The 12,750-nt window shown below is 43.8% G+C and overlaps 1 protein-coding gene across 2 annotated transcripts in view; it reads right to left on the bottom strand.

The window, feature by feature from the left end:
* FBXL2 (F-box and leucine rich repeat protein 2) overlaps positions 1-7,009 on the bottom strand; it is a 76,777-nt gene extending 69,768 nt beyond the window's left edge. For both annotated transcript variants that reach the window (XM_018067011.1, XM_018067012.1), the window contains exon 1: positions 6,939-7,009. In XM_018067011.1, coding sequence (XP_017922500.1) covers positions 6,939-6,941 — 3 coding nt within the window. In that variant the 5' untranslated portion in view covers positions 6,942-7,009. The remainder of the gene's footprint in view (positions 1-6,938) is intronic.

Below are 12,750 nucleotides of genomic sequence, written 5' to 3'. Positions count from 1 at the left end.
TGGCTCTGCTGTGGCACCCTCTGCTGTCCATGCCTTATGGAGATCTCTCTGTCTGCCTCTGTCTGCCACCGCAAAGCCTGCTGCCTCCCTGACTGAAAGCCTGGATAGCCACAGAGGGACATTTCTCAGCTCCCCTGCCGTGGCCCTGTCCGTGGTAGCCCTGCCCTGCACTTGGGGAAAGCCCCTAGCGCCTCAGAGAGATTGTTGATTCTCCTGGCCTTCAGCAGGCATCGCCCACCTCAGGAAGGTCCTGCACTCTCTTCCCTGGGCCCCGGCATCCAGCGCATGTCTATACCCATGTACTCAGGGAAGACCCAAGGGAAAGAGAGGTAGGTGCAGTGTGCTCTGTGGCTGGGGCTCCTCGGGATTCCAACAGTCACTCCAGCCCACGAGCAGTCAGCAAAAGTTGACTGATTTCTCCAAGAGCTGTCTGTAGCAGACTCTTCCTCCTCCTGCTGATCCCTCCACACATGAAAGTATCTATGTGTCTCCTTTTTTCTGGGAAGGGCATGTTACATCCTGAATTTTAATTCATGTACATTTCTTTGTGACCTCAGCTTTCTAGATGGTTTTCAGAGAACCACAATCTTCTTTCTAGCTTCTCAACCTTTTCCCATCATTAGGGTAGAAACAGCAATGTCTAGTTTTTGCAACTTTCAACATCCTAACAGTGGAAGTCTTTATTATCTGTTCTGATAGAAGAAAGACTTGGAGCAGATAAATGACTTACCCAAGGTTTAGAACTAAAAAAAAAAAGAAAAACTACAATATAAACTTGTATCTCCTGACTCCAGGTCAACGGTTCTTTGCACTGGAGAATCAGTAGTAAAGGCTACTTAACTCTGTGGCAGGCAATCGATCTCTTGGCATTTCTAGTTTGTACAATGAAAGGATTGTACTAAAAAAAACTCAAAAAGTCTCTTCCAAATCTAATACTTCAAGATTCAATTCAGTTTGCATTTTAAAAATACCCCACTGTTTCTGAAAACGTAACCGTGTGTCTCTAGATGTCTTTCACTTTAGATGTTTAATAAGATCACGAATTTATCAAGCCCAAAACCAACTCCTTTCTTCATCCCTTGCTGAATTTACTCCTCCCCTAGCCTTCATCTCAGCAAACGACAACGTGTTACTACTGCTCAGACTCCAATCACTGAACCATTCTTCACTTGCTTTCCTATTGCACAGCCAACCCCACGGATGGCTGAACCTAACAAGGCCTTCTCTGGTTTCCTTTGTCCCTGCCCCTTCTCCCCTCACTCCTGCCTCGCGCACAGCTCCCACCTAGCAGACCGAATGGTCCTCTCATGAAACGCAAAGTCATGCCCTGCCGTTCTCCCCAAACTCTGCCAAGCACCTCCTCTCCCCTCAAATGGAAGGCAAACGCCTTTAAACGGCTGGTTCGTCTTGCGCAGTCTGGTCTCCCTGACTAACCTGGCTTTCCCTCTTGCCAAAACTCCAGGTTTTCCTTGCTGCTCCTCTGATACACCAGGCGGTGCCTCGGGACCTTTGCATTTGTGTTCCTTCCTGGAATGGTCTTTCTCCTAGGCATTCACGTGACACACCCTCTGCTCACATGTCACCTGATCGGAGACACCTTCCCTTCCACCAACAGAAAGAGTAAGTTCCGGGACTTCCCTGGCGGTCCAGCGGCTAGGATTCCCCAGTTCCTAATGCAGGGGGCCCGGGTGTGATCCCTGGTCAGGGAACCAGATCTCACATGCTACAAATAAGAGTTAGCTTGTCCCAACTACAGATCCTGCATGCTGCAACTAAGACCCAGCATGGCCAAATAAGTATTTTTTTTTAAAAAAAAGCAAGTCTTCCCTCCTCTCATCCACTCATCCATCCTCAAAACTTCCTCTTATTCAGCTTTTTCTCCAAAGCCCTTCTCACCACCTTATCTATACGCTTATTATCTGTCCTCTCACCACTGGAATGTAAACTCCATGAGGCCAGAGCCTTTTCTGTTCCATTCACGGTTGTATAGCCACTGCCTAGAAGAGACTGGCACATACTGAGATACACAAATATCTGTTGGACAGAAAACCATGGCACAGAAAATTTAATGGAAAGACACAATTACAGGGGCAGCACTGAGAACTGGAAAAGCCGCACGCCAGGTACCAGGCACAATCTCTAGTTTGGGAAGAAGCCACGGTGTAGTGCTTCAAATGCCACACTTTAGAGGCAGATTGTTTGAGTTCAGATTCTGGCTGTCACTTGCCAACTATGTGACCTGGGGCAAACTGTCTAAACAATTGGGCCTATTAAGTGAGTACAATGATGTCAATCTCACAGGGATGTTGGAAGGGTTAAGTGAGATAAATGTGAAGTGATCAGCCTAAAATGAACACAGTGGAAGGGCTCTATGAAAGGGAGTTATTGTTACGATTACTAAAAATTATGTACCCTCTCACCCTAGTGCAGCCAAAAAGGAGACTCGTTTTGCCCAGAGTAGGAAAATTAATAAGAGAGAAACTTGTCATGATCTATTAACAAAGATCTCATTATATAAGCTCTCTTAACTATACCATGTGATAGCAAAGAAACCAAAAGTGTTGGCAAAATAAAATATACTTTATTCTGCTTCTCAACACCTCTGAGAAGTCTTAACCACAAGCAAATACAGAAAGACCGACACTGGGAGAACTCCAAATGAAATCAATTAAAATGGGAAAATTCTATGATACAATGCTGTTTTATATTTCCAAAAAAATAAATCGGCCTTACAAGCTACAGAGGAACGCAGTTAACAAAAGCCTGATGACAACAGGTAATCCAACATATATTTTGATCCATACGAATTAAAGTTTAAAGCTTTTTGATGTCTTTTTTTTCAAAAACAATTTTAGAATATACAACTAAAATAAATGAAAACTATGCTGGGAGATTGAAGGTAGGAGGAGAAGGGGATGACAGAGGATGAGATGGTTGGATGACATCACCAACTCGATGGACACGAGCCTGAGCAAGCTCCAGGAACTGGTGATGGACAGGGAAGCCCAGCATGCTGCAGTCCATGGGGTTGCAAAGAGTTGGACATGACCGCGTGACTGAACTGAATGGATTACTAGGGAAAAAACCTCAGAAAACAAAATTTTACTTTTAAAAATAGTCTCATCTTTCAAGTCTAATGGCTTTATGTTAAAAGCTAGTCTTATAACAATGTTTTCTTAGGTCAGTCTCCCAAGGCAATAGAAATAAAAACATAAATAAACAAATGAGACCTAATCAAATTCAACAAGCTTTTGCACAGCAAAGGAACCATAAGCCAAATGAAAAGACAACCTATGGAACAAGAGAAAACATCTGCAAATGCTGCAACCAACAAGGGCTTAATCACCCAAACACACAAACAGCTGATACAGCTCAACAACAAAAACACAAACCACCCAACTGAAAACTGGGCAAAAGACCTTAACAGACTTTTCTCCAAACAAGACATACAAATGGCCAATAGACACATGAAAAGATGCTCAATATTGTTAATTATAAATGCAAACCAAAAAATACAACAAGGTATCAACTCATACAGGTCAGAATGGCCATCATCAAAACATCTACAAATAACAAATGGTGGAGAAGGTGTGGAGAAAAGGAAACCCTCCTACACTGTTGGAGAAAATGTAAGTTGATGCAGCCACTATGGAAAACAATATGGATTTCTCCTCAGAAAACTAAAAAGAGAATTACCATATAATCCAAATATCCCACTTCCTGGGCATATACCCGGATAAAACTGTAATTCAAAAGATATATGCTCTGCTATGTTCATAGCAGCATTATTTACAGTAGCCAAGACCCAGAAACACCCTCAACATCCATTTATAGGTCAATGGATAAAGAAGGTATGGTACATATATACAACAGACTACCACCCAGTCATAGCAAAGAATGAAATAATGCCACCTCAGCAACATGGACGGAAGAGAACAAACTTGTGGATGCCACCGGGAGGGGGCTGAGGGAGGGCTGGGGTGGGAGGCTGGGGTTAGCAGACGTATGCTTATATACACAGAACGGATAAACAACAGGTCCTACGGTATAGCACCGGCAACTATATCCAGTCTCCTGGGATCAACCATAACGAAAAAGAATATTTAAAAAAAGGATGTGTGTGTGTGTAACTGAGTCACACTGCTGTACAGCAGAGACTGGCACAACACTGTCAATCAACTACACTTCAATTAAAATTTTAAAAAAAGAAAAAAAAGCCGGTCTTTGTGATTCACAGAAAGCAGGTGCCAATTCCTGAACACAAACTGAAATGACAGGAGAAACTTTAAAATGCTATTACAGCCCTGAGTATGAACCCTAATCCAATAATCTGTCATCCTTGATTCCTGTTCATTTCCTGTGTGAAAGAGAAAAGGCAGAGCAGAGAAGGCTAGGCATGCCTACTCTGTGCAGCAGTGTGCAGCCGAGTGTCAAGATCAAAAGACAAATACTCATAAGTGTGCAACACATTAAAATCCAGATAAGGGAGAAAACTCATCTCCTAACAGAAAAATAGCACATATGTGGAGGGAACATATAGCAGGCACCATACATGATAGCATAATCCAACATTTACATCAGCAGGCTCTGAGACAAGGGGCCTGGCTTTGAAACCTGCACTGGGTGACTAGGGCAAGTCACTTTGCCTCTCTGCGCCTCATTTCCTCATCTCTAAAATGTGGAAACGGTATTTTCCGCGTAAGGTTGTTGTGATGGTTACCTAAGACACACGGGGTGCTTATAAAAATGTCTCATGCATAAAATGTACACAAATGTCAGCTGTCATTTATCATTCAAAGGCAATAGAAACAAGTGGCTTAACTGAATTCTTTTTTCTTTCTTTTTTTCTGCACGGCATGTGGTTCTTAGGGCTTTTCAGGTGGCTTAGCAGGAAGGAATCCACCTGCCAATGCCAGAGAAATGGGTTAAATCCCTGTGTCGGAAGATCGCCTGGAGAGGGAAATGGCAACCCACTCCAGTATTCTTGCCTGGAGAATCCCAAGGATAGAGGGGCGTGGTGGGCTACAGTTCATGGGGTCAAAACTGAGCGACTAAACAACTTCTTAGTTCCTCGACCAGAGATCAAACCCACATCTCCTGCATTGGAAGCCATGGAGTCTTAATCACCAGACTGCCAGGGAAGCCCCTGAAGAAAAATTCATGTGCAGCGCCATAAATATCAAATGCTAAAGCTCTATGTTTAGATTCAAGCATTTAAGGAAGGGTAATGTTAATATCTGGAATACATTTGGGGGACTATAAAAGCAGCCTCCTTATCCTCCCTCTACACTAACCACTCACTCCCCTTTTACCCTGGAGCCTAGGCATCAGGTTACCACTCACTTAAATTCCTCCCATGAATTAAATTCTTAATGCTTAAAGATAAAAACCAAAGCATTTCTAAGTTTGGCAAAGCAACCAGTAGTACACAAGTACAAGATGCTTTCAGAGTACATGAAACTCTAAAATTTACATCAGTGACTCAAGGTGTGGGTCAGGATGGAACAGGCGGACGAAAAAGGAAAGGAAAGGAAAACGGACAACCGGAGAAAGCTGTGAAACTGTAACTCCCTAATGTTCTTTCCCCTTGCTAGAATTGTAAGAGCTTTTCTCACAGATTACATGTAAAAAGTAAGATGCCGCAACATTTACAACACTTAGCTTTTTATAACTTCATTTCCTGAAACTTCTGGCTCCATTAATTTTCACTTAAAGCAACTCAGAATTTAAAACAAACATGCAGGGACTAAGGAAGGCATTGCTGTTATTTGTGGGTGATGGGTATTCTTTCCCCTGCTATCAACAGGTCATACAGCTGGCAGTCGTTCTTCTGGGGTCAACGAGATACACATCATCCACGTTCTCCTACTAGCGTAGTTACTAAGACAAGACAGAGCCAGCCAGGATTCTAAAGGGCAGCGTCTCTCTCCAGAAGCCTGACCGGCACTTGGGGAGCACCGGGCACTCTCAGTTTGGTACCTCTTCCACTAACCCCTGCAGGTAAGCAGCAAATCTAGGTAACACTAACCAACAGTTACAAAAACCGTTTTTCAGAACTAAGCGTTTTCCTATCACCCACCCCCACACCCTCTCGCAAATACACCCAAGGTGTGTCTCCAAGCAGAAAATCCAGCTCTGCTCTTCTATCACACCCTTTGGAGGCTTCCGGAGAATTCACACCTTCGACTGGCAATTCCCTAAATCTTGCCTATTCAAGCCAATACCTGAGCCGAATCTTCGGGTTAGGTCTTAAACGAGCGTAATGGGGTCCAGGTGGGATGCCCACTCAGTCTCAAGTTTATTGAATAAAGGTAATAATTTAAAGGGTTTACCACGCACTAATTAGGAATTAAATCCCCGAGTGAGGGTGCTGCACTCGGAAAAAATCACCACCTTAATGCCCCATTTTTTAAAAAGGAGTGAGGAATCTCCAAAATTACAAATTCAAATTTCCACATGCTATACAAACCTGTCAGAATGATGAATTTCAAAGAGATACCTATTTGTACATAATTGCATAGAAATGGGACAGGAAGCACGCAGACTGAAATAGTGTTAATAGGACTATACATGCTAGATGATATTCATACATATCCTTTTTTTTTCCCCCAACCACACCCTCTCTGAGTGGCTTATCAGGCTCGCTAGGGCGAAACAGCATTACGCCGTCCGGCGGCCGGCCGGGTCTGGGTCCCCGCAGTGACCCCGGCACTCTCGGCAGGACGCCGCTCCCGGGCAGCGGGCGGGCGTTCCGCCTGCCCCAGGGTTCCCCCTCCCGGGGGCCCGCCCAGCCCTGCCCTGCCCGGCAGCCCCGCAGGCCGCGGCCCGGCCTTTCGGCGACCCCGGCGCCGCCCGCCCAGACCAGCAGGCGGCCGCGCGGAGACACAGCTCGGGCGGGGAAGGGCCTGGTGGCCGGGCTGCAAGGGCCCTAAACTCACCATGGCCGAAGAGCCGCGAGCGCGCCCACAGCCCAGAGTCACAAGGCGCCGGCAACGCCCGTTGTCCTGGTGACGACAGCTGGGCGCCCCGCCCCGTCCCCTAGGTGGGCTCGGAGGCGGCTATTGGCTGCCGGTGAGCACGTGACGTTAAGGGGCGGGGCCTTTGGTCCGCCCCTTCGTGCCCCCAAACCTCGGTCTTGGGCGGGGGGCCTCACTGCCTTTGCTCCTTTGCGTATGGTACCTCAACACCCTAATCACCTTGATATCCTTCATCTTACAGATAAACCAGCCTCAGACTGCTGGGAAAGACTTTTATAAATTTATCCTATTTAAGTAACACATTAACACATTATTATTGGAGACACTTTAAACAATAACGAATTAAGAATAAAACCACGCCAAATCCCAACACCTGATGTAACCACTGTTTTTTCTAGTCTATCTGCTTCCAAGCCTATCTGCATTCCAACAAAATATATATTATAATATGCTGTATTCTTGGAAATGGAAGCAAGCCCCATGCACTTTTATAATCTACTTTTTTCAATAAAAAATTATCCTTGCATGCTATTTCATGTCATAACATTTATGGTACATTAATTTACTAAATCATTCTGCAACTTGTTGGATGCTTTTAATATGGTTGAAGGGAACTTTACTAGGCCATTAAGTCTATGAGGAGACATACTCTACAGCTGATTTGACATCTCCCTTTGAATGTCTATTAGACACCCCACAATTAATACAGTACCAGTAAGACTTTTGATCCAAGTTTCTTACTTTCCCTAAAGAAATGGACAACTATAGTCATCAACAATCAAAACCAAAAAGCCCTATGAAGGAGAAGAGAATCTGTAGAGACGGAAAGTGGATAACTAGTTGTTTACAGCTGGGGGAGCAGTGCTGGAGGTAAGAGATAATAACTGAAGGGGACCAGACTTCTTTTTGTACCATTATATCTACTATTGTGAGCAAGAATCACTTCGAAGAAATGGAGTAGCCATCATAGTCAGTGAAAGAATCCGAAACGCAGTACTTGGATGCATTCTCAAAAGCAATAGAATGATCTATTTGTTTCCAAGGCAAACCCCAGACATGACTGAGCAACTGAACTGAACTGAACTGAAGGCAAACCATTCAATATCACAGTAATCCAAGTCTTTACCCCAACCAGTAATGCTGAAGAAGCCAAAGTTGAACAGTTCTATGCAGATCTACAAGACATTCTAGAACTAACACCCAAAAAAGATGTCCTTTTCATTATAGGGGATTGGAATGCAAATGTAGAAAATCAAGAAATACCTGCGGTAACAGGCAATTTGGCCTTCTCCAGTGGACCACATTCTGTCAGCTCTCTCCACCATGACCTGCCCGTCTTGGTTTGCCCCGCAGGCATGGCTTAGTTTGAGTTAGACAAGGCTGTGGTCCTAGTGTGATTAGATTGACTAGTTTTCTGTGAGTATGGTTTCAGTGTGTCTGCCCTCTGATGCCCTCTTGCAACACCTACCATCTGACTTGGGTTTCTCCTACCTTGGACGTGGGGTATCTCTTCATGGCTGCTCCAGCAAAGCGCAGCCGCTGCACCTTACCTTGGATGAGGGGTATCTCCTCACCGCCGCCCCTCCTGACCTTGAATGTGGAGTAGCTCCTCTCAGCCCTCCTGCGCCCACACAGCCACTGCTCCTTGGAATGGCAAACCACTTCAGTATTCTTGCCTTGAGAACCCCATGAACAGTATGAAAAGGCAAAATGATAGGATACTGAAAGAGGAACTCCCCAGGTTGGTAGGTGCCCAATATGCTACTGGAGATAAGTGGAGAAATAACTCCAGAAAGAATGAAAGGATGGAGCCAAAGCAAAAACAATACCCAGTTGTGGACGTGACTGCTGATAGCAGCAACATCTGATCCTTTAAGAGCAATATTGCATAGGAACCTGGAATGTTAGGTCCATAAATCAAGGAAAATGGGAAGTGGTCAAACAGGAGATGACAAGAGTGAATGTTGACATTCTAGGAATCAGCGAACTAAAATGGACTGGAATGGGTGAATTTAACTCAGATGACCATTATATCTACTACTGTGGGCAGGAATCCCCTAGAAGAGATGGAGTAGCCATCATGGTCAACAAAAGAGTCCAAAATGAAGTACTTGGATGCAATCTCAAAAATGACAGAATGATCTCTGTTCGTTTCCAAGGCAAACCATTCAATATCACAGTAATCCAAGTCTATGCCCCAACCAGTAATGTTGAAGAAGCTGAAGTAGAACAGTTCTATGAAGACCTACAAGACGTTCTAGAACTAACACCCAAAAGAGATGTCCTTTTCATTATAGGGGACTGGAATGCAAAAGTAGGAAGTCAAGAAACACCTGGAGTAACAGGCAGCTTTAGCCTTGGAGTACAGAATGAAGCAGGGCAAAGGCTAATAGAGTTTTGCCAAGAGAACGCACTGGTCATGGCAAACACCCTCTTCCAACAACACAAGAGAAGAGTCTACACATGGACATCACCAGATGGTCAACATTGAAATCAGATTGATTATATTCTTTGCAGCCACAGATGGAGAAGCTCTATAAAGTCAGCAAAAACAAGACCAGGAGCTGACTGTGGCTCAGATCATAAACTCCTTATTGCCAAATTCAGACTTAAATTGAAGAAAGTAGGGAAAACCACTATACCATTCAGGTATGACCTAAATCAAATCCCTTATGATTATACAGTAGAAGTGAGAAATAGATTTAAGGGACTAGATCTGATAGAGTGCCTGATGAACTATGGAATGAGGTTCATGACATTGTGTAGGAGACAGGGATCAAGACCATCCCCATGGAAAAGAAATGCAAAAAAGCAAAACAGCTGTCTGGGGAGGCCTTACAAATAGCTGTGAAAAGAAGAGAAGCCAAAAGCAAAGGAGAAAAGGAAAGATATAAGCATCTGAATGCAGAGTTCCAAAGAATAGCAAGGAGAGATAAGAAACCCTTCCTCAGCAATCAATGCAAAGAAATAGAGGAAAACAACAGAATGGGAAAGACGAGAGATTTCTTCAAGAAAATTAGAGATACCAAGGGAACATTTCATGCAAAGATGGGCTTGATAAAGGACAGAAATGGTATGGACCTAACAGAAGCAGAAGATACTAAGAAGAGGTGGCAAGAATACACAGAAGAACTGTACAAAAAAAGATCTTCATGACCCAGATAATCACGATGGTGTGATCACTCATCTAGAGCCAGACATCCTGGAAGGTGAAGTCAAGTGGGCCTAAGGAAGCATCACTACGAACAAAGCTAGTGGAGGTGATGAATTCCAGTTGAGCTATTTCAAATCCTGAAAGATGATGCTGTGAAAGTGCTGCACTCAATATGCCAGCAAATTTGGAAAACTCAGCAGCAGCCACAGGACTGGAAAAGGTCAGTTTTCATTCCAATCCCAAAGAAAGGCAATGCCAAAGAATGCTCAAACTACTGCACAATTGCACTCATCTCACACACTGGTAAAGTGATGCTCAAAATTCTCCAAGCCAGGCTTCAGCAATACATGAACCGTGAACTTCGAGATGTTCAAGCTGGTTTTAGAAAAGGCAGAGGAACCAGAGATCAAATTGCCAACATCCGCTGGATCATGGAAAAAGCAAGAGAGTTCCAGGAAAACATCTATTTCTGCTTTATTGACTATGCCAAAGCCTTTGACTGTGTGGATCACAATAAACTGTGGAAAATTCTGAGAGATAGGAATACCAGACCATCTGACCTGCCTCTTGAGAAACCTATATGCAGGTCAAGAAGCAACAGTTAGAACTGGACATGGAACAACAGACTGGTTCCAAACAGGAAAAGGAGTACGTCAAGGCTGTATATTGTGACCCTGCTTATTTAACTTCTATGCAGAGTACATCATGAGAAACGCTGGGCTGGAAGAAGCACAAGCTGGAATCAAGATTGCCGGGAGAAATATCAATAACATCAGATATGCGGATGACACCATCCTTATGGCAGAAAGTGAATTGGAACTAAAAAGCCTCTTGATGAAAGTGAAAGTGGAGAGTGAAAAAGTTGGCTTAAAGCTCAACATTCAGAAAACGAAGATCATGGCATCTGGTTCCATTACTTCATGGCAAATAGATGGGGAAACAGTGGAAACAGTGTCAGACTTTATTTTGGGGGGCTCCAAAATCACTGTAAATGGTGATTGCAGCCATGAAATTAAAAGACGCTTACTCCTTACAAGGAAATTTATGACCAACCTAGATAGCATATTCAAAAGCAGACATTACTTTGCCAAGAAAGGTCTATCTAGTCAAGGCTATGGTTTTTCCAGTAGTCATGTATGGATGTGAGAGTTGGACTGTGAAGAAATTGAGTGCCAAAGAATTGATGCTTTTGAACTGTGGTGTTGGAGAAGACTCTTGAGAGTCCCTTGGACTGTAAGGAGATCCAACTAGTCCATTCTAAGGGAGATCAGTCCTGGTGTTCTTTGGAAGGAATGATGCTAATGCTGAAACTCCAGTACTTTGGCCACCTCATGTCAAGAGTTGACTCATTGGAAAAGACTCTGAAGCTGGGAGGGATTGGGGGCAGGAGGAGAAGGGGGCGACAGAGGATGAGATGGCTGGATGGCATCACCGACTCGATGGACGTGAATTTGAGTGAACTCCGGGAGTTGGTGATGGACAGGGAGGCCTGGCGTGCTGTGATTTATGGGGTCCCAAGGAGTAAGACACAAGTGAGCGACTGATCTGAACTGAACTGAAGCACTATGGATGGAGATTCGTGACATTGTACAGGAGGCACGGATCAAGACCATCCTCAAGGAAAATAAATACAAAAACGCAAACTGGTTTGTCTAAGGAGGCCTTACAAATAGCTATGAAAAGAAGAAAAGCAAAAGGCAAAGGAGAAAATGAAAGATATATCCATTTGAATGCAGAGTTCCAAAGAATAGCAAGGAGAGATAAGAAAGCCTTTCTCAGTGATTGATGCAAAGAAATAAAGGAAAGCAATAGAATGGGAAAGACTAGAAATCTCTTCAAGAAAATTAGAGATATCAAGGGAACATTTCATGCAAAGATGGGCTCGATAAAGGACAGAAATGGTATGGACCTAACAGAAGCAGAAGATATTAAGAAGAGGTGGCAAAAATACACAGAAGAGATATACAAAAAGATCTTCAAGACCCAGATAATCATAATGGTGTGATCATTCACCTAGAGCCAGATATCCTGGAATCCAAAGTCAAGTTGGCCTTAGGAAGCATCACTATGAACAAAGCTAGTGAAGGTGATGGAATTCCAGTTGAGCTATTTCAAATCCTCAAAGATGAGGCTGTGAAAGTGCTGCACTCAATATGTCAGTAAATTTGGAAAACTCAGCAGTGGCCACAGGACTAGAAAAGGTCTGTTTTCATTCCAATCCCAAAGAAAGGCAGTGTAAAAGAATGCTCAAGCTACCTCACAATTGCACTCATCTCACATGCTAGTAAAGTAATGATCAAAATTCTCCAAGCCAGGTTTCATCAGTGCATGAATCGTTAACTTCCACATGTTCAAGCTGGATTTAGAAAAGGCAGAACCAGAGATCAAGTTGCCAACATCCATTTGATCATCAGAAAAGCAAGAGAGTTCCAGGAAAACATCTACTTCTGTTTTATTGACTATACCAAAGCCTTTGACTGTGTGGATCCCAACAAACTGTGGAAAATTCTTCAAGAGATGGGAATACCAGACCACCTGACCTGCCTCTTGAGAAATGTGTATGCAGGTCAAGAAGCAACAGTTAGAACAGGACATGGACCAACAGACTGGTTCCAAATA

Source organism: Capra hircus, chromosome 22 (assembly GCF_001704415.2).
Source record: "Capra hircus breed San Clemente chromosome 22, ASM170441v1, whole genome shotgun sequence".
Lineage (NCBI taxonomy): Eukaryota > Metazoa > Chordata > Mammalia > Artiodactyla > Bovidae > Capra > Capra hircus.
The sequence above is the reverse complement of the archived record's forward strand: the minus strand, read 5'-3'. Positions and strand labels throughout refer to the sequence as shown.